Source organism: Trypanosoma brucei, chromosome 3 (assembly GCF_000002445.2).
Source record: "Trypanosoma brucei brucei TREU927 chromosome 3, complete sequence".
NCBI classification, from domain to species: domain Eukaryota; phylum Euglenozoa; class Kinetoplastea; order Trypanosomatida; family Trypanosomatidae; genus Trypanosoma; species Trypanosoma brucei.
Genome location: NC_007276.1, coordinates 1,500,427 through 1,526,208, shown reverse-complemented (window position 1 = coordinate 1,526,208; position 25,782 = coordinate 1,500,427). Strand labels below are relative to the sequence as shown.

At 43.8% G+C, this 25,782-nt stretch overlaps 10 protein-coding genes across 10 annotated transcripts, besides 21 other annotated features; all 10 read right to left on the bottom strand.

Moving 5' to 3' along the window:
- Positions 1-25,782: part of a sequence feature (sequence corresponds to BAC RPCI93-5L5) that runs on past both edges of the window.
- On the bottom strand, positions 318-4,811 carry Tb927.3.5440 (SNF2 DNA repair protein, putative; the record flags this gene model as incomplete). Its single annotated transcript, XM_839041.1, has 1 exon — positions 318-4,811. The coding sequence occupies one exon, from the start codon at positions 4,809-4,811 to the stop codon at positions 318-320; it is 4,494 nt and encodes a 1,497-aa protein (XP_844134.1).
- Positions 5,457-5,503: a microsatellite.
- Positions 5,511-5,537: a microsatellite.
- On the bottom strand, positions 5,629-6,444 carry Tb927.3.5430 (hypothetical protein, conserved; the record flags this gene model as incomplete). The annotated part of the gene is made up of 1 exon (XM_839040.1): positions 5,629-6,444. The coding sequence occupies one exon, from the start codon at positions 6,442-6,444 to the stop codon at positions 5,629-5,631; it is 816 nt and encodes a 271-aa protein (XP_844133.1).
- Positions 6,484-6,511: a microsatellite.
- Positions 7,631-7,672: a microsatellite.
- Tb927.3.5420 (protein transport protein Sec24A, putative) lies at positions 7,770-10,481 on the bottom strand (the record flags this gene model as incomplete). The annotated part of the gene is made up of 1 exon (XM_839039.1): positions 7,770-10,481. One exon carries the CDS (start codon positions 10,479-10,481, stop codon positions 7,770-7,772), a length of 2,712 nt encoding a protein of 903 aa, XP_844132.1.
- Positions 10,911-10,935: a microsatellite.
- Positions 11,056-11,084: a sequence feature (AT_rich).
- Positions 11,133-11,744, bottom strand: Tb927.3.5410 (hypothetical protein, conserved; the record flags this gene model as incomplete). Its single annotated transcript, XM_839038.1, has 1 exon — positions 11,133-11,744. One exon carries the CDS (start codon positions 11,742-11,744, stop codon positions 11,133-11,135), a length of 612 nt encoding a protein of 203 aa, XP_844131.1.
- Positions 11,817-11,849: a sequence feature (AT_rich).
- Positions 12,076-12,100: a sequence feature (AT_rich).
- Positions 12,386-14,104, bottom strand: Tb927.3.5400 (hypothetical protein, conserved; the record flags this gene model as incomplete). Its single annotated transcript, XM_839037.1, has 1 exon — positions 12,386-14,104. One exon carries the CDS (start codon positions 14,102-14,104, stop codon positions 12,386-12,388), a length of 1,719 nt encoding a protein of 572 aa, XP_844130.1.
- Positions 14,461-14,487: a microsatellite.
- Positions 14,556-14,577: a sequence feature (AT_rich).
- Positions 14,745-14,848: a sequence feature (T-rich).
- Positions 15,054-15,087: a sequence feature (AT_rich).
- Positions 15,492-15,550: a microsatellite.
- Positions 15,653-15,716: a sequence feature (A-rich).
- Positions 16,193-16,225: a microsatellite.
- Positions 16,395-18,095, bottom strand: Tb927.3.5390 (hypothetical protein, conserved; the record flags this gene model as incomplete). The annotated part of the gene is made up of 1 exon (XM_839036.1): positions 16,395-18,095. One exon carries the CDS (start codon positions 18,093-18,095, stop codon positions 16,395-16,397), a length of 1,701 nt encoding a protein of 566 aa, XP_844129.1.
- Positions 18,350-18,376: a microsatellite.
- Positions 18,794-20,347, bottom strand: Tb927.3.5380 (hypothetical protein, conserved; the record flags this gene model as incomplete). The annotated part of the gene is made up of 1 exon (XM_839035.1): positions 18,794-20,347. One exon carries the CDS (start codon positions 20,345-20,347, stop codon positions 18,794-18,796), a length of 1,554 nt encoding a protein of 517 aa, XP_844128.1.
- Positions 20,413-20,453: a microsatellite.
- Positions 21,142-22,083, bottom strand: Tb927.3.5370 (hypothetical protein, conserved; the record flags this gene model as incomplete). The annotated part of the gene is made up of 1 exon (XM_839034.1): positions 21,142-22,083. One exon carries the CDS (start codon positions 22,081-22,083, stop codon positions 21,142-21,144), a length of 942 nt encoding a protein of 313 aa, XP_844127.1.
- On the bottom strand, positions 23,112-23,936 carry Tb927.3.5360 (hypothetical protein, conserved; the record flags this gene model as incomplete). The annotated part of the gene is made up of 1 exon (XM_839033.1): positions 23,112-23,936. One exon carries the CDS (start codon positions 23,934-23,936, stop codon positions 23,112-23,114), a length of 825 nt encoding a protein of 274 aa, XP_844126.1.
- Positions 24,749-24,790: a microsatellite.
- On the bottom strand, positions 25,077-25,394 carry Tb927.3.5350 (hypothetical protein, conserved; the record flags this gene model as incomplete). Its single annotated transcript, XM_839032.1, has 1 exon — positions 25,077-25,394. One exon carries the CDS (start codon positions 25,392-25,394, stop codon positions 25,077-25,079), a length of 318 nt encoding a protein of 105 aa, XP_844125.1.
- Positions 25,474-25,494: a sequence feature (AT_rich).
- Positions 25,603-25,629: a sequence feature (AT_rich).

Sequence of the window (25,782 nt, the reverse complement as noted above, 5' to 3'; positions counted from 1 at the left end):
GCTAGTCCTACCCAATAACTAACTCACGGACATAAGTACACAACACGGCAGAGTTGACGATAGTGGAAAGATGGAACGACAATAATGTAAACAATTATATGACACCATGATAAGAAAGTAATAATAATAATTAATTAGATCGTCACAGTATATCACAAGACAACAGCGAATAATCGTGAAAATAAAAAAAACTGTAAAGAGGCAGCTTTGACAAAGGGCGGCAACACGAAGAAGTTCACCAGATAAAAATCAGGTAATCACACCTGAACAAAACACCGAAAAAGCGAAAAGTTTTACTGAACGAGTTCAAGACGCTTCTACTTGATGACGCGCACCGAAGCAGATAATACGAATAATTTCTCAAGAAACAGATCAATCACACTGGATATCCGCATTCCGTCGTGTGTTGCTCCATGGACTTCACGTGCCCAGAAGCTGTTAGGAGGTGGATGTAGCACATTCGCAGTACATCCTTCACCGTCTATTTGAATAGTATGGGTCTCCGTGCTGCTGATTCCATATACTTCACAGTGTGATGCCCAGAAGTGAGCAGATCGCACCATCTGTATGTCACCTTCCTCCATTGCTTCGTAGGCGACGGACTCCGCCCGATCTTCACTGACAGATGTCTCCAACGATTCACCTCCAGGATAACATGATGAATAGGAGGATGACTGCACTGTTGACAAGACGGTGGCCTCGGACATGCAAAGGGAAGGAGAGCGCTGCCGTTTCCTCGAGTCAGGACGAAATGAGGGGGAAGAAGCACTGTTTGTCGAGAGCGAATGCATTTCCTCATCTTCTTCGTCCACTTTTGATTCCTCATCATCAGACTTCTCCTGTCCGTTCAACTGCTCGTCAGGTTTGCTACCCTCACTTTCACTACTTCCGCCGCTAGGCGTTGCGTAGTCCATCATAAAAGCGTCTAAAGTTGCACGTGTGAGAGGGCGTTCCAACAACCGCTCGATGTATTTGAGCTTCACAACTGCGTCACATACGAACCGCAGCAACGCCGCGTTACCGCAAAGATTACCGCTTTGTGCCTCAGAGAGTACATCTTTGGCAAATCCATTCTCCCCCTTGTATCTTTTACCTAAGAGCTGAAGTGCCAGTATAATAAGCGCCTCCGGCATTGTAACAATGTGCATCCCACTACTTGCTACTGTGTTCGACTTCAACCAGTTTATCAGCATCTGCCGCACATGCGTGTGAACACAGTTGGACAATGCGAAACTGGAATCCGATAAGAGGATATCCTTCAAAGTATCAACATCTTTAGCCCCGCATTGTAAGCGCAGAAGACCAAGCGTCGGCTCTGGCAACTCCTGCAAAAAACTCTCCACTCCAAAACGCAGCACACTGGAAATAAACTCTTTTGGAGTGTATACCTTCGACAACTGACGGAGTCGCCTCAGAGCGTGCAGCACGCCCCGACACTCTAAAGGCACAAATGCCTTCTTCAGGCTCTCAAAATGTGAAAAAGCATCTAACAATCCACAGACAACGGAAAACTGATACACTGCACATGCGTGGTGCGTCTCAGGTTGCGACTGTAAGTCAAATTCTGCATTGTAGTGACAACGACCGCATTTCAGCACATATTCAGGTAGCATACGCTCCATCAATCCATCATTGCACCGCTGACACTGGTAAACATCACACCGGTCAGTTAAAGGAGATATTCCAACATATCGCGCTGCTTCCCTCGGCAGCACAAAACCGGTTGTATGCTCCCCCGCTACTCGTAAGGCGCGCTCCGCAAGGCTGCGTCTCTGTTCTGCGCCCTTTGTAGGAGCAGGCAGTGCCATTCCGGCGTACGGTGGCCAATAACTTTCCATGCACTTCAGCATCACAGCTTCAACATCTGCCGCTGTTACGGCATCACCAGTTCCAATATTAACGTCGGCGCTTGCAGAAGCCAAAAGATTGTACAGCTCTTGAAGCGTATCACGAGATATATTGTTGCTCCGTAGAGCGCAACGCACACCAACAAGTGTACAATGAGGGGCAAATGGTCTGTTGAAACCTAACTCTGTTAAGGTGTATGTCACCTCAGTTGGTGCCATGATGGCGAAGAGAGTGAACGGCTTAAATTTCAGTGAGTTTTGTAGTGATTTTTCCGATAATTTGCTATTTAGAACTCTAGCGTTGAGAACTGAACGTAGCTTCGCGTAAGGTGCTTTGTTAAGTGTTTCCTGCATAACGTGATCTACACCTAAATGGAAGATAAGTGTGACCACTTCAACTAATCCTCCAGCTGGCTCAGGAACACCGAGCACCTTTGCGAGAAGACAAGTGAGTCTTTTCTCCATTTCTTGTTTGCTTACGTCTGCCACATGCCGCTGGACTTCTTCATGATGAGCTTGCCCCTGGCTGGCCATCGACACCAGTTGATCAGCGCATCCGCTTAAACATACCTGTAGGGATGGTTCACAACGTTGCATGGTGTTCCCCGTTTTCTCCTGCACAGGCCGACTTCCTCCCATTACTTTTTCAATCACAACGGGCATCAAAGGTTTTCGCCTTTCCGCCTCAAATCGCAATCCCATCTCCCTTATGGCCTCCTCAGTGCTGTCACGCACCAAAAAGGAATACTCCGTAATCGCCCTAATCCACGCAAACGTGCCGTCTCGTGCGGTATGGAGTAAAGAGGGGCAGTGAAGGGAAGCGTAATCCCGCCATTTTTTCTGCAGCGCCTCACCGTTTGGAAGTTTAGTACGAACCTCAGGTTTTCCATCGACTTGTTCAAAATCAACGGGAAGTGGACAAGGATAGATGAAATAATTTTCTTTTACGTGGCGATCGTACCGAGCGGGATCGGATACATCAACAATCTTTTTGTGGATCCACGATTTACTCAGAGCGTAAAAGAACACAACATGCTCGAAAGTTCCCTCTGTAGCGATACGATAAATTGTTACTGGCCGACGTTGGCCATAGCGGTAGAGACGATAAGTTGCCTGGGTGTCATCACTTGGGTTCCAACTCACATCAAAAAGAATGCAGTGATTAGCTGCGACCAGGTTGATACCCACACCAAGTGCCTTTGTTGAGCACAACAACACACGCAGCGATGGATCGACCGAAAAGCGGTCAATGATCAGCTGACGTTCCTTAACCTCAACGCCTCCATGTAAAACCTCAGAAACGACACCTCTTTGTCTTAGGAGAAACATGAGAAGATACAAGTGGCTCTTGTAAGTGGAAAAGAGCACCACCTTTTCGCGAAGATCCTCACTAATGTAGCGAAGAAGGGAAAGCGTCAGGTTAAGTTTCGGGGATTCGTCAATTCGCAACCTTTTGAGCCAAATATCTACGGAAGCATTTTCCTTTGACGTATTTGCCTGTGATTGTCCTTTCAAGTCACTAGCACTAGAAGACGTCGACGAAGAGGAACTGCTTATATCGCCACTAAATTCTGACTCATCCCGAGAACTTTCCCTTGATTCGCTGTCACAGTCATCAGTAACACTATCTTTCCCAGGAGTTTGAACACCCCTTCCCGCCCCTAAGTTGCTATGGGTTTCTCGTCCATTCTCATCAACATATACACTCTGGCAGAGTACCTGCACAAGTTGGTTGTCCATCATCGCATGACAACATATGTGTGAAGCCTTGTGATGCAGGTTTAATATTACGCCCTTATTCATATCAGGAAAGAACTGCCTCAAGAGAGAGCGGTATGCGTCCTCCTGCTGAGGTGATAACCCCACAAGAATGAGGTACTCGCGCCGTTCTGGAAGGTCACGCTTCAGTACCTCCGGCCCGCACGGGTGCACAGTAGTGGAAAAGAACCGCCGAAGTGAAGCGACACATTTTTGCATCTCCAAATATTGTTCATATGTGGAATCGGCACATTGGCCTCGCTCAATGGGTATGGCGAAGAGACGACGAAACGGAGCCAAATCGAAAGCACCACCTGTCACTACTGAATGCATGACGCCGTATTCTTCAAGGTGATTCTGTAGCGGAGTCCCCGTCAGTGCGATACGCAGTTGCACAGCGTGCAAAGACTGTTTGAGTGCCGTCACAAGCCTCGACTTGGGACGTTTAAAACGATGCGACTCATCAAAGACAACCACATCAAAACTTTCCAACATTTCTGACATGACAACTTGGCGTGTAAGCGGTAGAGGTGGTCGACTACGGTCAAAAATGGAATGAACACGAGAATAGGACTGACCACCACCAGCTACTTCCCTCGCTCGGGATACGAGTTTATTATACTCCTCATATCCAAGAAGCAGAGCACCACCTTCGTGGTAATGTTTTAACACGAGGGCGTCTGTAGCACTGTTGCCGAGCGGTACGTACAAAGGTAGTTGCGTGCCTCCGAAAAGACTGGAACTCATCCACTGCTCAGCACTACTTTGCCAATGGTACGTGCAACTGCGCGGTGTTAACACAAGCACGCGAATACATGAAGCGGTGACGGGTGCCCCGGCTGTATCTTCGTCTTCACTAGCCTCAGAGGAATCGGTGACTTTGTGCTTACTACTTACATTGTCAGATGTTGCGTAGTGTTTTTGCAGTAATAACAAGAAACTGAGCGCAGTGATGGTTTTTCCCAATCCCATTGAGTGACCAACAATGCAACCAAACACTTCTTGATACAACCTCACACGGTCAGTTAGTGGTGCACCACGGCTCTGACGAATAACACGTTCTATGCCGTTGTCAACAAGTTTCCTCCACATGAAGTGAAGCGCAGATATTTGATGTGCATGAAGAGCCCTTTCGAGTTCTGGAGGAATGACAAGTTGAGATACCTCCGGGTCCGCAGCGTTACAGTCGTTGTCATTTCCTTTCATTAACGCTTGATAGTGGTGCTAAGTTGTGGGGCTACAATCACCTCAACAATCCCTTGTAGATGTTACGCTTCCTCTACAGAAAGCGGCCCGCTCTTGTATCGACAAATAAAAAAAAGAAAAAAAAATGACTACAATGGATGTTCCTTGGAAAACTGCCGGAAACTGAATCATGAACGCAACAACGTTGTATTTGAGGAAGTGAGGCATTTATTTTATTAAAGAACGCAATAAAATAAGTAGATGGGAATCATCCGTATTGTTTTAAAGAATTGAAAATAAAGACTCAATAAGGAACCAGACAGTACTACATACACCCCATAGCCACATTTTCAGGCACACCAGTACTTATATTTTTAAAAATGTTACTACTTAATCGTAACACAAATCACTGCGACGTTAGTAGAAGAGATTTGTGAAAAGGTGAAACCCCTTGTATGCTATCCACTGAACCAAAAATAGATAACTAATTGCATACAACCACTGGATTTATAACACAATTGGGGTGCACGGTAAAAGGCGCAGGCGTAAGCGCACATACGCATACAAAGTTACGAAATTTTCTTCGCCTACTATCAAATGGTCTCCAATCCAAAAGACTGAACTGAAGCGCGGCTTGGAGGCGCCATTACTTCTGCGGATGCAAGGACAAACAAACAAACAAACAAACAAACAAACACACACACACACACACACACCTACAGAGAGAGTGAGAGAGAGAAAGAGAGAAACGAGCATAAAGGGCTACACCAATAGTTGGCCATTCCCCTCATTTTATGCACAGAAGGAAAAAATATATATATTTCTAATAATTCTCTTCTCAGCCCCTTCGTCTTCTCGCACCAAAACTACGCAACATGTCTGAGATGTGGATACCGCGGCTCCTAGTTAAGTAATAACCTCCACCAATAAGCGCAAGATACGGCAGAAGCATGAAAGTCACTGAAGCCACCCAAGCGAAAGCGCCCACAACAATGTCAAATGGGCCGGAGGAATAAGCATAGATGGACCATGGAGCCGACCAAAAAGCGTAGTAGAGAGATGCAAATGGATACATGAATATATAAGTTGACAACCACTCAATAGCGAACCCGATAATTAGATCCGTAAAAGACTCCGCCTCTCTAATATTAAAGAGGGAGTTGTACCATGCTTGGTCGTAACTCATATCCTGCAAGGTACGCAACGTTTGAGCAATTGTGTCACGCTGCTCCTGCATGAAGCGCTGCGAGACAATTCCATACAGAGGCTTGAGTTTGGCCAATAACATCTCCTCTTGCTTATTTAACACAGAGAGTTCAGCAAGTCGCTCTCGGTACGCCTCGTCCAGTCGCTTTATCCGTGCCTTGTCAACTTCACTAACAAAAAACCATCCCGAATTCTTCTTTGCCTCCTCCAATTCATGTTTGGCATTACCGTATCTTCGCTCAGCCTCAATGAGGCTCTTTGACCTTAACTTTTCAATTTCCCCTTCCCAAAAAGCAATTTGCTCCTCACGGCTTCCCAAAGATACGGATTTGTCTTGAGCTGCTGCTACAACCTCCGGCACAGACTTTATGGTAATCAGAACCAATAGAAGCAACATCACTGACTTCAGAACCCACCCGCTGCACATAGGGATGAGAACCTTTGGCATTTCAATAGTTTTATTGCTTTGTAGTACAATTTTTTCTTTAAAAAAGAAAGAAAAAAAGAAAAAAAAAGACGACACAAGAGGAGATGTATAATCTCTCCCTCAATTTCTTTGCTTCCTTTTTTAACTATCTCTCACTACAGCTGCAGCCTCAAAGTACCTGGATTCCTTATTATTAATATTATAATTGCTATGTTTTATCCTTCTTTGGTAATTCAATAAGACCGCCTGTTCCGCTCTCCAGCCTTTATGAACTATATCTATAGCCTTATATGTAATGCTCACCACCTGCACGTGCTTTGACACAATTAAGAAAAAAAAACAAGAAGAAATCGCCTTAAAAAAAACACACACACAGAGGTACTTGCATCGCAATACCGAACGCAAGAAGAGGCGAGCAACAAACGGGAAATGTAACCAAAAAAAATGTCACGAAAACCTCATGGAAGCGAAACACAGTCATTAAGACGCAAGCAATTGACGTATCCAAAGGAGACAATACACTATCTATATATTGAGACTTCACCACTGAGCTGAGGTACAGAGTGCAAAAAGGATAACACAAATCCGACTCCGCATTCATCACCACAGCCACAAAAAAAAAACACGCGATTAAATAAAAAACGAAAAAGAAAATGCTCCCCCCCCCCCGCTACCAGTAACACCAAAAACATTGCATCTCACGCACCTGTTTCTTCCTGCAACCACAACCTCAAACTTCCTCCACAACTTATTTAACAGTTCATTAACTAACATACACAGACACATGCAATTCACTGCTGCAAGCTACCAATTCCCAAAATGAAGAAGAAAAGGAGGAAAGGGATGAGAAAAGTTAACGCAAGCACCGCAAGTTAACAACAACAACAACGAAAATAACGCGGTTTTTCCACCGACGGAGAAAAGAGAGAGAGAGAGGGTGTGAGTGTGACAGTACCCTAAATGTTGATCACTGCTAAATTTCCACTACATTACACGCCGGCACGTCAAAAAAAAAAGTGAACAAGATGGTGATGTGAAGGTTGCTATTGTGATTGCGCTGCTACCTGAACATGCCCTCTTGACTCTCACAACATCCTGCTTAGAGTTGATATCATCACTTTGCCGCTTACCGTATGCACTCTTGCACTGAATCCCACATTTCCCTCCTCGCTACTGCGCATTAACACTTATGTTTTAATGCGCAAAGATATATATATATATATATATATATATATTTGTAAATATATATGAATATGCGTGTGTCCATCCTCAACTAATCCTAAGCATATAATACGTGCGTTTCGGGAATGAAGCTTTCCCCCCCCCTCATCTTTTATGAACTGTACTCACTTAGCGATCAGTGAAGACCTCTGCCATACGTCCCGCAGAAAAGATGCGTAGTTTGGCAATGACCGCACTTCATCTTCCATCATCATGCGGGTGAGAACCGGCTCAATTGTTTTGCTGCCCTGCTGGCATATTTCAAGAGAGACAGTAAATCCACAGCGTGTGATATCACTCAACTTCCACAACAATTCATCTAAACGTCTGCGGATTTCAATCAGTTGTTCATCCGTGATTAAATATCGCGGTTCCCTTCCTTGTGACTGCGGCGGTCCCTTCGGTGCCTGCGTTTCTCCGCTGTTGGACGGTAAACCTAACACGTTGAGAACGGCAGGATCAGTGGTTCGCCCGTACCAGAGGACGAGTGCGGTTCCGATATGCAGTAAATAAACACCATCTGGTTTAAAAAAAGATTGCGAGGAAAAAATTGGTTGCGGCAGTTCCTCAGGCGGTACATATGGAGAATACACCTCAAATGTCCATCCAATGAAAAAAGGAACGATACCTTGCGGTGCCGTACAAACCACTTGGGAGATGGCAGCCATACGCTCGTCTGGGAGAATAGGCGTCGAAGTCGAGAACCCAATCGCTGCACTCCTAAAGAAACCATGCAACAACTGAGGGACGAAACGAAGTGAATCTGGCATCATAAAATACCCACCACGTTGACCATGAGATTCGTTATGAGTTTTCACTGCACGTATGGTAGTCAGTAAGCGCTCCATTATCCGCTGCTGAACCTTTTGGAATGGATTCTTTATGGCACTGTCAATAGCCATCTTGCTGAGGAAAGACGCAACTGCGAGAGAGTCCGCGGAGTTCACTACCTGACCAATAGATCCCGATATAGCCAGTTGAAATGTATGCACACGAATACGCCTCTCTCGAGAACGACTGGTGTGAACAACAGCAATTTGAACATAAGCATAGTTTCCCTTGAGGTCATGGGTAGGTTTTAGCTCCACTGTGTAAGAAGAATCTTCATCACCTATGGGAAGAGCAAGAAGATCGGGTTCCCGCACGTGGCAATGTCCATAGAAATTCGGTACAGTTAGGCCCTTTGACGTGCGCACGCGTAGAAGAGCCTCAAAGGCGGTGTACCGCGTCAACACACGGTGCACCTGACGTGAGATGCCGTTCAAAGTAACTGGGGTACAACGGTATATTTTTCCTGAGGTGAGGCGAGCAAGAGGAGCAATTGTCGCCAGATCCAAATCCTGTGCGGAACCAGCGAATATGTCAACGGATATATTACTATTCGAGCACGCCAAAGCCCGATGTTTGTACCATTCGTTTGCCTCCGTCAACACAGTATACTCCTTTGGTTGGTTAGAGAGTTTTGAAATGTTAAATCGTGGGCTTAGTTTTCCACTGCCAATAGACGGCATGGTGTCAATACTCGCCAGTATCTTACCTCCACTGTTTCCAAGCATGGAGAGTGCCGCAGCAAAAGCAGGACCAAATGCGCAACCCACATCTTTCGTATCGCTGCACATCTCTGGAAGTTTCTCAAAAAGCTCCTTCAGCAGCGGGTAGGAATCCTTCACATTAACCAACAGTTCATTAACGCTGCTGGGTAATTCAATGGGTTCTACTTTGAAGTTGTCTTCCACCTTGCAATCATCCCACACAATGTCGGGTGCCACAATAACCCGAGGGGACTGTAATGTCGAGGCCATGTTGAAAAAGTACACCGTAGATGAAAAGCCAATAACACCCATATAAATGGCGTCCTCGTCTTTCATAGTGTCAAGCGCTGCAAGAACGCCCTCACAAATGGCCCGCAGATTCCCTGAAGCTATTGCATGATACGTGCAGTCCAACAAAAGAATAAATGCCGGCCGTTGAGGGGGATTTCGCAAAAACTCCCGTGATGGGTAGATGTCTACTGAACAATGTGTCAACTCGGGGCGCTGAAGCAAATCTAACCTCAACCCTGTTTGTTGATCCAGTTGGCAAAAGTATTCGTTCGGTGTCTCATTCATGTGCCGGCATAACATGCACTGCCACCGCCGCCCTCCTTCACAGAACGTTGTGAAAGGGTTTATATATGCAATGCACCTGCAACAACGTATAAGGCGCCCACCTAGTTGTGAAAAATCTACTTCAGCTGGTCGGGTATCCGCAAAGGGTTGAAAAATAATTCCTAGCGGCAGCTGCAACGTGTCTGCCAGCTTCGATGTATTTGGAAGCACTTGAGCAGTTGGCCGCATGGTCGTACGATTTGCGGGAGCGATGTACTGCAGCGATGGAGGTAACCGTGACATATCCTGATCCACATATGAGTGAAGAAACCGCGGAATTGTGGGGTGATCAAGAAATGTGCTCTTCTCATGCAACTTTGCGAGTTGAACATCCCAACAAATCACCGTGTCTGATTGCTGGGGAGAAGGTGCGGTTGGCAAATATTGCTGCGGTTGTGGTGAGTGGGGAGGTGCTGACGCCTTGTAGAGTTTGTTTGAGTTTTGCGCTGTTATTGGTTGCCCACCCTGTTGGTACTGCTGCGGGAGATATTCTTGTGGCTGATCAGCATGAGTTCCGTATGTTGTGTGCGCATCAGTGGTAACTGGTGCAACACCTTGGGGACCCCAGTTTTGCATTTGGTGCGGGTCCTCAAATCGATGCTGAAGATTAGCCGGTGGCGCGGTTTTTGGTACCACGGCCTGCGCATTCACGTAAGAAGCTAAATATTCTGGAGGTACGGCGAAGTTCATCGCAAGGTTCAATTTTTGTTTCCGCTATTTCAAATTCAAGTTGGAGCTCGCGCTCCCCTCACAACGCAATGTCTTTCTCCTTTTTAGGACCTATCTTGTAACGCCTATTCCCTTCCCGTAATATACTAATGATTTTCCCACCACCGCTATCACTTCTTTCTTTTTTTAAAAAAAAAAGGTGTAGTCGCAAGTCCCTATCGTCCGTACGATTAGGCGCAACTCACCAAATTATCTGATCAACTTTTATAATGGAATGCACCACACGCAAACGCACTTTCTTTTTTCCTTTTCTTTTTCCTGTTCCCGGCTCCTCCCTTTGGTGGTGCTTTATAAACCCCTTTATTGCTGTAAACTGTCGGCAGTTCATACGACAGTAGCAACCGGATAAATAGCAAAGAGATCAGTGACATGGGAAAATGAGTAAGTTGGAACAACAGCAACAACAACAACAACATAATAATAATAATAGCACTAGCAAAGGCCAGCATTCGCAATGGAGACAGATTTCCAACAACAGGTTAAGGGGAATCTTACTTTTACGCAAAACACATGATGTAGCCCTCAGGCAGAAGAGAAAAAATATATATGTATATTAATAATTATGATGATATTAATAGTGATGATTAAAAAAATAACAAAAAAAAAGGTTAATCAGGAACCGCGTGTTCCTGTTCGTTTATTCTTAAGTTTCTTTCCTACAGTACTCAACGGAGCGCCTAACGGTTTTGCGCGTGCCCGTCGCCTTACCTCATCCAATGGAACCGTAACATTCTGATGACGCTGCAGACCCAAACGCCGGTACATGGGCACTAAAATATAGGCAAAAAATGGATAACGAACATACACCGAAAGGTCGTAAAGGAAAATAAACACAAACAACTGCCCACACAATACCACCGCCCAGTGCGAAAATTCCCATAAACCATTGTAACGATCCACCGTCATTATATTGGTAGAAACTAAAAGATAATAAGTAGGTGACATCATGCCACTGACGAGCATTACAAAAACGGGTCCCATAAGTAAAAGAGTACATGCATTTTTTACAATACGAAAAGAGGGATGCAATTCCCGTGCTAAACGGCCATCCACCTCCAACGCTAAGAAATCAATCGGTCGCCTGCGCGCGAGAAATCGAACAATAAAATTACTGTCCTTCCCAAACCCTCGCATATCATTGCGTGTTTTCAACAACACTTCTGCGCCAAGTTTTGTGCGCCCAAGCTTTTCATACAAGTGGCACCGACTGGAGAGTCGTAACATTCCCAAACTTCATGGGATGACCACAGGAACCCACACCTGACGTATCGGGTTAACAATTAGCGATAACCGTTGAAAATAATAATAATAATAATATAACAAAATTATCAGTCGTAACAAAATATTTTAAATGCAACCAAACACCTGGTAGAAATGATGGTACTACACGCAAGAAGAGCGTAAAGGGCTTTAGCCGTTGTAGCCCCTCTCCACAGCAGTGTCTCAGACCGCTTTCTCCTCTTTTTTTACTTGTTTTTTGTTTGCTTCTAACCTATGTTGATGAGCAGATTCAAAAAAAAAATGATAAAAAAGTATGCTAAAAAAAAATTCCCACATATATTTTTTTTTTAAAAAAAAAAGATGTATACAAACACATGTATATTCGTGTATATGTTAACATATGGAGAGACGCAATTCCACAATCATATCATTATAACTTTCTTTTATTTTATTACTTTACCATCAGTTCCCTTCCCTCCTCATAGCTCATTCACGCTTGTAAAAGGAAAGAAATCATGTGAAGCATGAGATGAATCTAATGACACTCAAACTCTCCCCTTGATACTGCAGGATGGGGTTAACGTTACACGATTTTATTTATTTGATGCTTTCATGAGCCAATATTACGCCCATGTACACCTGTGCTATTTCTTTTTCTTCGCCTTTCCATTTTTCGACTTCTTCTTGTTCGCACGACGCTCGCGATTGGCCTCCTTCACAGACTTGTGGTATATTTTGCGCTCCTCCTTCGTCATCTCAGCAATTGTTTTGGGTAATTGCCGCCCCTCTCCGTCATCATCGTACTCAGCAGTGGCATTCTTCTCGTTGCTTTTCCCCCTTTTACCGGCTCTTTCCTGTCCGTCATCATCCGTACCGTCACTATCATCCGTTTCACATTCGTCATAATCATCACTTTCCTCATCTTCCTCATTCTTTTCCTCAGTCATATTTTTTTGATTTTCGTGTTTTACCTCCGCTAGCGAGTCCGCACGTGCCGCTGTCATTTCGGCAACGTATGGCGCAATTTCTGCGTTGGGAGCTCGGTGGTCTGCAATTTCCCCAAGACTACGTGGTACTGCGATGTTCAAAAAAACTTGTTCATCCACTTTGGCTTGATCCTCATCCACAGCAGTCAAATTACCTTCGCGTTCACGCTCCTCGCGTAGAGAAAGCAAATGTTGTAAAATCTCCGAGGAGTTATCAGATCCTTCGCAGCGCTGCCAGCCACGAGATGCCGGAGGTGCCGTGATGAAGTGAAATAAGTCTTGAAGTGAGAAAAGCTGCTGATGCCCTCTTGTCCGAAAGAAGGCGTTAACATTAACGATATCACGCCGCAAAAAGTCCATTGCACGCGGATGGTCCTTTTCAACCGATTGCGAAACATCGATAACCACAACACGGCCGCGGTACAACAGAAGATTATACTCGGAAAGGTCTCCATGAATGAGTTTACTCCGACCGTACATTTTGCGCATCGTGCAGCACAAATCAAGGTAGCATTTGTCCAACGCTGCAGCAGAAGGGAAACGGACCTCTTTTAACCGAGGCGCGGGCCACCCGTCCTCACCAAGAAATTCCATTACAATAACATGTTGCCGCAAAAGAATCACTGCAGGCGCAAGAACTCCACCATCCTGCAGGCGGTTCAAATTGCGCGCTTCCTTTTCCGCCCACGTACGCACCATTTTGCGTGGGTTACTTTTACAGTACCGCTGGAACCTGAACTCCCCAGACACGTATTTATCGCGGTCTCTGAACACAAGAATAGACGTCTTGAACACCTTCACAGCGGCTGGGCTCCCATCACCAGCAACTGCGTAGTAAACATTTGCCTCCTTTCCAGTTGACACACAACCATTAATCTCACGAAGCTGACCGCTGTTCACAAGTTTGTATAACAACAACCGGGTCCGTGGGTCCATGACATTCTCTACAGTTGCCCGTTCCGATCGGTCCACATCTCGCGGTGCCTGCGTGGAGGCGAGTCGGTTGGAATGCGCCACATCTTTAAGATCATTAATTGTCCTCTGATTTACACTACTGCTACCGCCACCACCCACACCAGGGGCGACGTCCCCATAAAACTCATCCACACGTATCCTACGTAATACACTGGCATTATTTGTAGTGTGTTTTGAGGGTTGCATTTTACTTAATGACGTTGTCTCACGCTGAGTATTGGTACCAGGCGCAGAACCTAATACAATACGCGCAGCATCACACCGACGACCTCCATGCATAACGCGATAATTACCAACTTCATCATCACTGTTACTATCACTAACGATATCGTCTATTGTACTTCCAGGTGCCATATATTGTAATAACTCTTCAAGCTCATCCGGATCTCTGTGGGTGGGCATTTCCTTGAAATGTTTTCTAAACACCCTTCTACATTTAAAAAAAAAATGTAGGGTGAGGAAAATGGGAAAAAGCGAGAGAGAGGATATTAAACATTAAAAAAAAGTAAAGTAAAATAGAAATGGAAGAAAAGATATATATAAAAAAAAGAATACGAATTGATGGAGAAGGAAGAAGTTAGAAAATCATTAAAGGATGTGAAGAGATAACAAATTGGGGCACATGACAAACAAAAGGAAGGTGCTGTAGGGGAGGGGGCCGTCCTCCCATCCAAATGTGTTAACAACTCACTTGAGTAGGCACAACTTTACAGAAGGTTTTTCTTTCATTTATTTTCTTTCTCTCCTCCTCCGTTGTAATATATATATATATATATATATATATAAAGAGAGAGAGCCAGCAGAAAACTACAGGGCAAAAGAAAAAAAAAGACAACAACGAAGAAAAGATTTGTATATATATTATTTAAAAAAAACAAAATTCAAAATTCAAGAATCAATCAAGGGAGTTGAAAGATTCGAAGTGTGGCGGAAAATTTTTTTTTGTCCTGAGGGGTTTCACATGAAACTCGTGTCCCAACGCTATCGGCTGACGGAAGCGGGTAGACATTTCTTTGATATAAAAATGAGAGGAACTTCATCCAAAAATAACAACGGGCACCAAAATAATTAAAAAAAACACACAAACACAAATACAAACACAAACAGAAGCCAAAATGACGATAAAAAGGAAGAGAAATACAAAAAGGACACGAGCATACACAACGGGAATCAAGCTTCCGTCACCAACCTCAACAATTTGTTGGGAAGTTTCGAACAAAAGAAAATAAGGAGGCGACAGCAACAATAATTATTATTATTAGTATAAAACTCATCGAGTTGTCCCTTTCTCATGAGACTCAAACAACTTCCTCGGCCCTCCCCTGTACAAACTCTTTCCATTATTCGTGTCAATAATATTAATAATAATAATTATTATTATTATTGAAAGAAAAAAAAAGAATTGAGCGATCATTGACCTCCCCCTCTCCGCCTCCCCCACCCCCACACCCAAGAAAAAAAAACTTCAAGGTGACGAATCCCGATTATTATCAGCAAAAAAAAAGAAAAGGAAGAAATTTAAAAGCACCCCTCCCCTCCCCAAATATAAGGAAGAAAACAAAAACAAAAAAGAAACTGAATAATAGTCCAGATAAAGGGGGGGGAAAAAAGGCAACATACACCACCAACACACAACTCCTGAAACAAGATTTTTTTTTCTAAAAAAGGAGTGAGAGCCCTCATAAGCATTTTTCAGCATAGGGAGATGAAAATTACTGTACCCGCATACCGCCAGTGTGTTTCAAATCAAATGCACAACAAAAAAAACCGACAGACCGACAGACATGTAATATATATAAATATATATAAATATATATAAATATATATAAATATAAACATACGTACATACCTGCGCAAAAGCAGTTGCGGTAGTGAATCCCTTGTGTATCCCTCTCAACTTCAAAAAAAAAAAAATGTGCATAACATGTGACGCACGCGATATGTACCACATTTGTTTGTGTTTGTGGTTCCGTCGTTGCTTTTCTTTTCTTTTTTGTTTTGTTTTTTGTTTTTGCTGAAGGAACGAGCAACCACCACAACCGCCAGCGACAAGGTTGAAGTTTAATATTGCACCGATCAGAGGAAAGTTTGGGGGAAAGGAGTGTGCTGAAACAAAATGTATTAGAAAAATGTGCATTAAATATAATTAGTTTGCTTCTTCCCTACCAAATTTAACTTCATTGCACCAATTCGAAGAAGAGCTCATCATTTCACATAAGAGAAACATAAAAGAAAAAAAATTAACTACACTGCACTCGCACACAATGCAGGTAAGACATCACTGTGGATTGTTCGAAAAAAAAAAGGAAAGTAAATTAAATTAAATTAAAGCGAATATGTTGTTTCAGCAAACATATCAAGTGGGCAAACAATTTAACACGCGTGAGCGCTTACAACCCACCAGCTCCGGATTCGTTCCCAAAAAAATTTGGTATGAAACCGCGGTTGAAAGCAACAACAGGACATCAGGTTCAAATATGAGAGGAGGAAAATAACAATAACAACAACAACACCAATAACCACGGAAAAGGGGGAAAAAAACTGGTCACCAACCTCCACTTGAACGCCTCTGTAAACTAAAACCTTTCATAAGCGGAAATCACTCATATTTATTTCCGTTTTATCTTTCCCCCCTGCATCAAACCTTGTGTATTATTGTGTGTATTGTGTTTGTTTGCTTGTTTGTGTGAAATTACATGGGAGAACAGGAGCTGTCTTTCTCCCGATCGTTAAATTCCTCGCCACAGCGAAGGTTCAAGACGCGACACGCAACAACAGATGTTGGGTTTATGTACTCCTCACCAAGAAGTGCCGCTACCGCTACTCTAACAACTGGTGGTCGCATACCCCGTGGAGATTGCGCCAATGTTAATTTCACCTCATATGCCTCACTTGTGCTTGAATTCGGAATATAGTTTTTATTCCGACATATCGGGCAAACACCACTACTCGAGGAGGCACACCGCAAATCCACAAGGCATTGAGTGTGAAACCAATGCTGACAACTCGTTTTCATGACCGCAGAGAAAACGCTATTTTCATTGTTCAGGTCCAGTGAATTAAACGGCTCTAAACATATGGGGCACACGGCTGTCGGATCGTATTGCTTTTTACCATTGTGAAGAGAAACTATTGTTGCTTGCTCACGCCACGTTCCTGTTGGCACCGCCACCGAAGAGAACTGCTCAGCGAATGGCAGCTGGTCCATCAACAGCCCTTCCTGTAACTGCCACACGCACAAATATAAATTAATTGGTTCAAGTTCTACAGACATCCACACTGTGTTTCCCTCATAAACCGCAGACCACACGTTCATTCGACACTCCCCATCGTTAAATGGCACGTACTTCGGTGGCGCCAACGCTGCTTTCATTTTAGCAAAGCTTTCATACACGAAGTGCACTGCACAAGGCAAGCACATTGTGATGCTAGACAAACATGTCACGTCAGCCGGGGTTTCGTGTGCATTTGCACCTGCAGATGATTGAAAAGCCACATATGAGGGATAATTGGCACAAGTATCGCAGCGGTATGAACTTGTAATGCAAGAGGGCAATGGTATGGGATTTGCCATTAATAGGGGAAGGATACGCCCGTCAGGAAGGAGAAAACTAATCGGTTGTTGAGCTAAAGCTGTCAATAACACCCTCACAACATCCTCTTGAAGTGATGGAGCTACTCTGTAATTGTATGGTGGAACACCAACCCTTTTGCCAGTTGAAAAACACGGAAGCATCGACTCTCGTAACACCGACCGGGTACGAAATGACGAACGATCTACTCTAGAAATACATTGACCATTTCTACCTTTCGAGCGGCACCATGCCTGTCGCTGAGCAGCATGACCACGTGTATATTCCGCAAAGAGGTCAGTTACAGGCGTCTTGTGAAACTTTCGAGCCCACCAAAACACCTGCTGTAGTTCAAGAAGGTTTCGACTATTCCGCTCATGAATAAATGCGGAGAACCTCGATTCAACCTCCGATGTTAAGCGTGGTTCATGGGGATGGCCAAGTAAACGGGAAAGCACGTATGTTTTCATCAACGCAATTGTGGAGTCGTCTAATTTCATACTATCCTCTGGTGCGACATCTGCTGTTGTGTCGTCAAAGACATTAATAGAAAAAAGTCCGATAGAGCGATGAATCGCCATTTCCACTATGTTCACATCAGTGGTAGTTTGTTGGGAAGATTCATCAAATGGAACAAAAGAAGTCACGGGCCGTTTTGGAGAAGTCATGGGTTTGTTTGTTTGTTTTTGACCCCTCTTATTAAAACCCTTTAAAAGAGCGGGGTACCAAATATACCTTAGTCTAAAATACACCTCACGGGTGGAAAATGTTCTAATAATAGCAAAAAAGAAAAAGGAAAAGGAAAAGAGGCCCTGACGCATAGGGGGTTATATATATATATATTGCTTACAACACATCGTTTGAAAAGAGGTTCCTGGAACCTACAAAAATAACTCAGAAACAACTACAAGTCTTTTTTTAAAAAAAAAGAAGTGCCAATAGCGAATAATACACGTTAATATTTCACCCCCACAAAGACAGTGCCCCTGTTGTTGACAGACATCATGAATACAGGCGGAAACCAACGCCACGATGGGAGAAGGGAATTTATGTAACGGTACGTTTATTGTATTATTTTTCTTTTTTTTTCTTTTCCTTTTTTGGCTTTGTTGTTAAATTCCACGTAGTTAGTTACAATGCAGACATCTTTTTTTTTTCATTACTAACATCTTACGGTATGCGTTTCGACATTCGAAACCAATACTATAAAAAGTGCCCCACTGCCAACCTGCGAATATCCCCTTTTAAATAAAAAACGGTTTGTGTCGAACCCACTCTTCCTTTTCTTTTTCCCTCTTGAATAGTGGTAGTACGAACAGACAGACACACGGTTTAGGTAACCACAAAATAAGAAACCACAGAGTATCAAAACATCCGGACAACAGGACCGAGTAATGCCCCTCAAAGCACATGTAAAAAAGAGAGAGAGAAAAAAAAAAAGAAAATCGATAAAGCGACAGGAGGGACCATCATATCTCGCAGTTCGCTTTCAAGCTGGACGCTTTACGAAAATGTTATGTTACCTCAACCCGTTTGCATGACGAAGCATTTCCTCAAACATTTGCATTTCTTCATCCGCCCAGTCATCACCACCCACGCGTAAAGGAGATATTTGTCGAAACCCCGTCGAAGACATGTTACCTCCCGCAGTTATGGACTCCTGAAGTGTTGCATACGCCGCATCATTACAATTCTCAAGCGAAGGCACATATGGTTCTAGCAAACGAAATACATCCATCAGTACGCGGTGTTTTGTTCGAAAGTCAAAATCGGAGTCGCAAAATAGGGAAGGGGAATGATTTACCTCCATAAGAACAGGCTTTAAATCCTCCGTTAACAAAATGTCAACTCCAAGTAACTCAAAGCAGTTACGACCGTCGCTTCGTGAACCACGTGAAGCTCCTGTTCCAATAAACTCTCGCCGCAAATTCTCCAATCCGGAAAGTACCGTCAGTAAAATACATCTGTCGATTCGGTGCAAGACACGTTCCCAGCGTGATGTGGTTTCGCCGCCGGAAACATCATCTTCAGTTGTATCGGATTTGCACCCAACAAGGCCATTGATGTAATGCTCCAAAAACTTGAAGTCTCGCTTGTTTCCTTCACAAATCCCATTACTGCTACTATCATCTGTATTCAAAACATCACCAACCGAAAACCCTTGAGCCCGCTTATTAACAGCGTAATTGGTTAAATGCATGCCCTGTCTTTTACAGTTGCTTGCGTTGGGGGTCGCATAGTCTTCTGTGCAGATACGCACCAAACCCTCCTTATGAACAAACAACTGAAGCCCATTTAGAGGAAAAGAAGATCCACCATGCGTTTCTTTTGGCGGAGCTGCACCGCGGAACCCTTTTCGAGGCGGCTTACCGACAACAACAGACGTCACGAGGACATAAATACGCAAATCAAACTTCTTACGGTCAATACAAAGGGGATGCGGCACGTACTGTTGTACGAGGCACTCATTTCTTTCCTCATCTGTCATCCTCTCCACAACATGTAGAGGTTCCGCTGTAATGATTATACCCTTCCCCTCACATCCTTTATTTGGTTTAAGTATAAAGATTTCCCCTTCACGTCCATCGCTAATAAACCTCTCAAGTTGAAGTAACTCTGTGGAAGGGGAAAAACTCCATGGAAACGCGTCAAGTGAACGCCTTAACGTTGGCGACAGATCGTGTTGGCGGCGGATACGCATGAGCCGCTTAAACAAGGTAGCTTTACGTGCAATCACATGCATGCCTGGGAAGTGATTGACGCGATGGAAGCACGATAACGCAGCGACACGGGACGATAAAACGCTTTTGTCCAGCCAAATTATCTGAGGATTTAGAGCCGCATTACACTTGGCGCCGAGAAGAGAAATTGTTTCACTAAGGGAATTCATATCTTTATTTAGTGAAATCCCATGAAAGGAGGAGGGTACATCATCACGTTCCCCGTCCTCCACGTGCCAACCAAGCGATACGGCAGCAGTTCTAACAACATGATAACGCGTATCCGCACACATTACAACAATGCACTTGCGTGATTCCACGGGCCGTTTAGTGCTCGTAACGTCCGTTATCATTTAGCCTTTTAATCTCTTCAACTTCATATAGCTACAACAAGAGTAAAAATGACGACAAAAAACGCACAAATAAATATATTTATACATCTACATATATATGTCCATACTCCACTAACGCATATGCACACAAAAAAAAAAAGAAAAAAGCGCAGTGCGGTATGCCGCACAGCGAATGTGGGCGAGAGTGGACAGGACATGATCTAGGACGAATGAGGAGTACATACGAACCGAACCGAATAGAATGGAATAATCAGAATCTCACGAAACGAAAAGATATTGATGGAAAAGGTTGGTACATTTATAAAAACTCACCCTGATTCATGACAGTATCAACTTTTCCTGCATGTATTTCCATCCATCTATACTTCCCTTGACTCATGGAAGTTACGTCCCGTCGAGGGTTGTTTTATTTTATTACTTTTTTCCCCCCTTTCCACTGCAAAGATGCTCAGAACACTTTCAACACACGTGCGGGTATATCCCACATCATCCCCTCATCCGTATTGCTGTTGACGGGGATGCATGTGTCCTTCGGTGCCCCGGGGGAATATCTCTAAAATACAAATGTGAATTTGAATCATTTAAACAACAGTGCAGACTCCACAGATCCACACCGGAGGAATACCTCTAAACCCCTGTGATGCATTCAACCAGTTTGCCTACCAAAAGGTATTTGTGCCACAAGAGGCATCTACAACGAGAGATACATACAACATCTCAAACTCCTACCACCGTACCCTCCACACCATCACTGACAACATGAGGGGGATGGAGGAAAAGAAAATAACACACACTTATAGCGCATCCTTTATCTTGTTAAAGATATCAACCTTTTTCTTGCATTGCGATATATCAATTTTTCTTTCCGCGGCAAACGCCCGGAGGGAATCGATGGACCAACTCCACTGAGGTGACACTTCCTCTACCGCCTTTTCCGTTTCAGATCGTGAACGCTTCGATGCGGCCCCTTTCGCCTTTGCTTTTGGTGATGTCTGCGCAACTGGCGACTTCTCCTCCTTTTCTTTCTGAGGCGAGGCCGATCTGCTTCTCTTAGCCTTTTTAGATGCAGCAGGTTTCTTTGCTGGCGGTGTTACGTTTACTGGCGAATCCGCTTTCCGTTTGTTATTCTCCTTTTGAGGTGATGCCGATTTCCTCGGGGTGGTCTCCTTCGAGGCAGCAGATCTCTTTTTGGGTGATAATTTTGCTGCTGGTTCCGTAGCAGTAGTCGGTTGTGTCTTTGGTTCTTCCTTCTTTGGTGATTTGGACGGTGTTGAGGCACTTCTTTTCGGGGTCTCGCTTTTCTTTGGTGTTGTTTTGAGAGATCCCTTTCCTCCTTTTGCCTTCTGGTCTGGTGTTGATGTTTCCGCATTTGATGTGTAGAGGGCTCGTGCCGTGTCTGAGTTTTCTACAGAGGGTCTGACTGCCCGTTTCTTGACGCTTTCAGGAGTTGTCAGTGCTTCTGTAATTGGAGTAGAGGGCTCAGGAACTCTCCGTGGGCCTGTTGGAGAAACCCCCACACTTCGCAATATTCTTGCGCGCGTTTTTGGTGTAAGAGTTATTTCTTTCTTTGGAGATGTTTTGGGTTTTCCTTGAGCTGTATTGACTTTCCGTTGAATCGAATCCACAGTCAACGGCTTCAGGTTACCGTCATCGTCATAAATGCGGTGCTTCGCCAGGGGAAGGTCATCATCATCTACCTCCGGTTTGGTAATTACGAAATACTTCCAGAATGGCATTTTACACTTTTTTTTTAAAAAAAAGGAAATACAGACGAAACAGGAGAAATGAGTTTTCGGAGAAGCAAGATATGACACGTACACAAAAAAATAAAGAATATTTCTTGATGTATGTAAGCATATGTTACTGTCGCTCCTACGGTATTATGAACTTAACAAAACAGAAAAGTAACTTACAGATGCCCTCCCATACGAAGTAAAGTTAATAACGGCAACAGTATAAGAACTTTGTCCAACACATTTTTGACGAAATCACAAGTATTATGGACACCATGAGTAGGATGCTGAAGATTGTGGTATGAAACGGTGCACTGCTGATATAACACGTAAGATAATTCGTGTCACTCTTTTTCTTTTTTGTTGTTAAGATCAGACGCAAAGAATATACTGATTCACTTCAATCACCACACTATTTCTTCCATCGCATTTATGGGAAGGCCATCGCATAAAGAAAACTCACCGGACGGTACCAGATTGAAAAGTTGAACGCAGAAAACAAATACCTGTGTACTACACACTCATCATAACGTAAAAGCGAAGGAAGGAAAAATGTTCCAAAACTTTCATTCGTATGCACGTTTGTACATAACTTTCAGCAAGTTGATCCACCCTCCCTTCCGCGGGATCTTCTTCCTTTCCCTCCCTCCATACACCCTCAAGGAAAGAACTTGTCTTGTTCCGGAGCGAAAAAAGAAGTGACAATAAATTCTCCAGCAGTAACATCACGCTTTTAACTACCACCACATGACTCCAACGCGTCCCCATTAGTTAAATATAGAGGAGAGCTTTAGAGGAATAATAATAATAACAAAAACTGGAACTTGGTAAAAGCACAAGTTCTGTGGTGACACCCACACACGCACATTCATTAGAAACTCAGTGTGAAGCTGAGTTCAGAGAACTAGCGGAGCATCTCAACAAAAACTACCAACAACATAAACTCAGACGTGATTGCCCATGCATACTCTTTGAAGTGAGCAGCAGGCGTCGCAACAGGCCAAGGCCCTCCCCAAAAAAAAAGGAGGTAATTAAGCTCGGACAATCAAGTACTTCCTTGTTGAGTACCCAAAAGTTAGTACGTCCCCCTCAATAACCGTCGCCCGCTCTAATGGTCGCAACAACTCCCCGTTGAGATTTGTGCCATTGGTTGAACCGAGGTCAACCACTTGCAGTTCCATTAACCACATATCCTCATCACCCCCAAACTCCCGCATCAGTTGAAGGGCATGTGCGCATAACTTTCCAACCTCATCCGGTGAACTCCAATTTATGTTCCGATATTCCTCTTGCATCAAAGTATGTAAACGCTGCTGAAACGGTTCAGAGTTTCTGTGAACAAAATTTACCTCTAGGGCAGCGTGCTGTGCGGAACAACTCGGGTGATCTAACGGGATGTCGTTAATTCCGCGGTCCTTCCCCATCAGCGTCACGGCACGGCGCGAAATGTCGTTGAATGTCGCGACTGTTTCACCTTCCTTTAGTACGCGAAGACGATATGCGGGAAGGTACGGTTGGAATATTTCCACCTTATCAGTGGCAATCTCACTTTCCAAAGTATCCCCCGCAGTCTGATGGTACCACTGAAGCACGGCACGCAGAAATGCCGCATGTTGGGTAAAATCTGAGAGGTGTTTTCGAAGCTCTTCAAAAACAAAAGCTATTGGTAAAAATCCAAGAAGGCTTCCGTCAACTCCATCACTATCAGAGATGCTTTTAAGTACTCGTTGCGGTACCGTTGTGAGTAGTGGAAACCATTTTGCAGGTGCAGCGGTGACTAAACGCTCTTTGGTAACGGGCAAACCGGCGTATGTTGATCTAAGCGCCCCCGTTCGAGCGTATGTTACCCTCTCCATCACGCCTAATGCAAGACAAGATACGGAACAACAACAACGAAAAAAAAAAGAGATATGCAAACATGCACAAAATGCAAATGATTCAAGAAAATTAAAGAGAAAGATACAAGGAAAATAACGTTCCTACACAAGGCAATGACCACTGATCACGCTGTTCTGTCACAACATCATGCTTGATACCCTGCCCCCGCAAAGGCACATTCTGTAGGGGAAGTTAAAACACACAAAAGATGCCAGAACCAAAGGCAGAGAAATTCCGAAAAAAGAACGAAGTAACTCGAAGTATGAAAATAAACAAAACGCAAAATCAACGCGTTTCATCCCTTCAGTAGTGCTGTCGTGTGTCACTCGCAAAAGCCTTCCTCTCTCCACCACTTCAGCTTATCTTTCGTGCAATCTTTCCTTCTCCATCTTTCAAAAACCCAGTCAGTTGCTAACCTGCATTTCTATTAATTGCATTCTAAAAGTGAGGGGAAGTACGCCTTATTGGCGCATATTTCACCCCTTCACGTAACGTACAAGTTGAGAGATATGCAGTACGGTATCGTATAACAGAAAAGAGGTATAAAAAAAAAATACTTGCCGACCCGTTGCGTTCAGCGCAGTCTTATATTTTACAAAGGTATTCCCTAACCTCCGTGCCTCCCTCCTTCATGACAGCGGCCCCCCCTCTAAACCATATATACACCTCCTCCCTTTTCCCAAATACAAAAATGAAAAAAGCGAAAAAGGAGTAGTGAGAAAAAAAAAGAAATAAAAATAACATCCATACATGCGAGCATCCATACACGACTGCAACAACACACACACACATATATATATATATATATATATATATATATATATATATATATTCTCCAGTATTTCTATTCTTAAATTAAATGGCGTATCTCTTCGCCGTATGTTTGGTTGCCCTCAAACACACGAAACGACGGCACCAAAGCACACAACCAATGTGCAGAAAGCACCGAAAATCGCTTACCTCCCATCAATCTCTTGCACAAACCTCATTTCTAATATATTCATTCTCCTATCTCCTTACTTGCGAATAGCACAGCAAATCTCACAAAGAAAACTAGAGAGAGAACAAGAAAAAACAAAAAACAACAACGAGATGACAGTTGCGGGACTGCACTTAGATTAAGGACGAGCGCCACGGTACATGGCGTACACATCCATCGCCCAACTGAGCCATACAAATGCGAGTACCTCTAAAACCACAAGAGCAACCCATGTGCCACAGGTAAATCCATTACTTCCAGCTCCCATTGTCTCACGCCTTCTTGCTAAAATAGCTTCCACTTTCTGTACTTCCGCCACAACATCTGGGATGTCGGTCCGTGTGGAGTCATTTGGAGCTGTCGTCGCTTGTTCCTGTGGGTTTTCTTTGTTTGTCACTTGTCGCTCCGATTTAGAGGTGGTACCTCGTGGCGTCCGTTGGGATGCACGTGCGGGCATTCGATACTTTTTCCCTTGTCCTTTGGTTCTTTTGTACTTGCCGCTTCCGGTATTTATTTTACTTTCCTTTTGTAATCTCTAATTAATATTATTTATTATTCTTTTTTCCTCTCAGTGTTGTTACAGACTTCTTTTCTTCTTGCACTCACAAGTCCTTAGGGACATATATCCAAATCATTTGTTTGAAGTAAAGTTGAAAAAAGAATTCAAAAAAATAAATAATAATAATAATAATCATTCCCCATTTACAAAAGGAAACCATCGGGCGAATACGTCAAACAGATAGTCGTGACCAAGAAGGAATATGAACAGATTTCGTTTTTAACACCGTACACTTTGTTTTGTATAGAGTGGACAATCAAATAATAAAGAGCTACTAACCACGGAG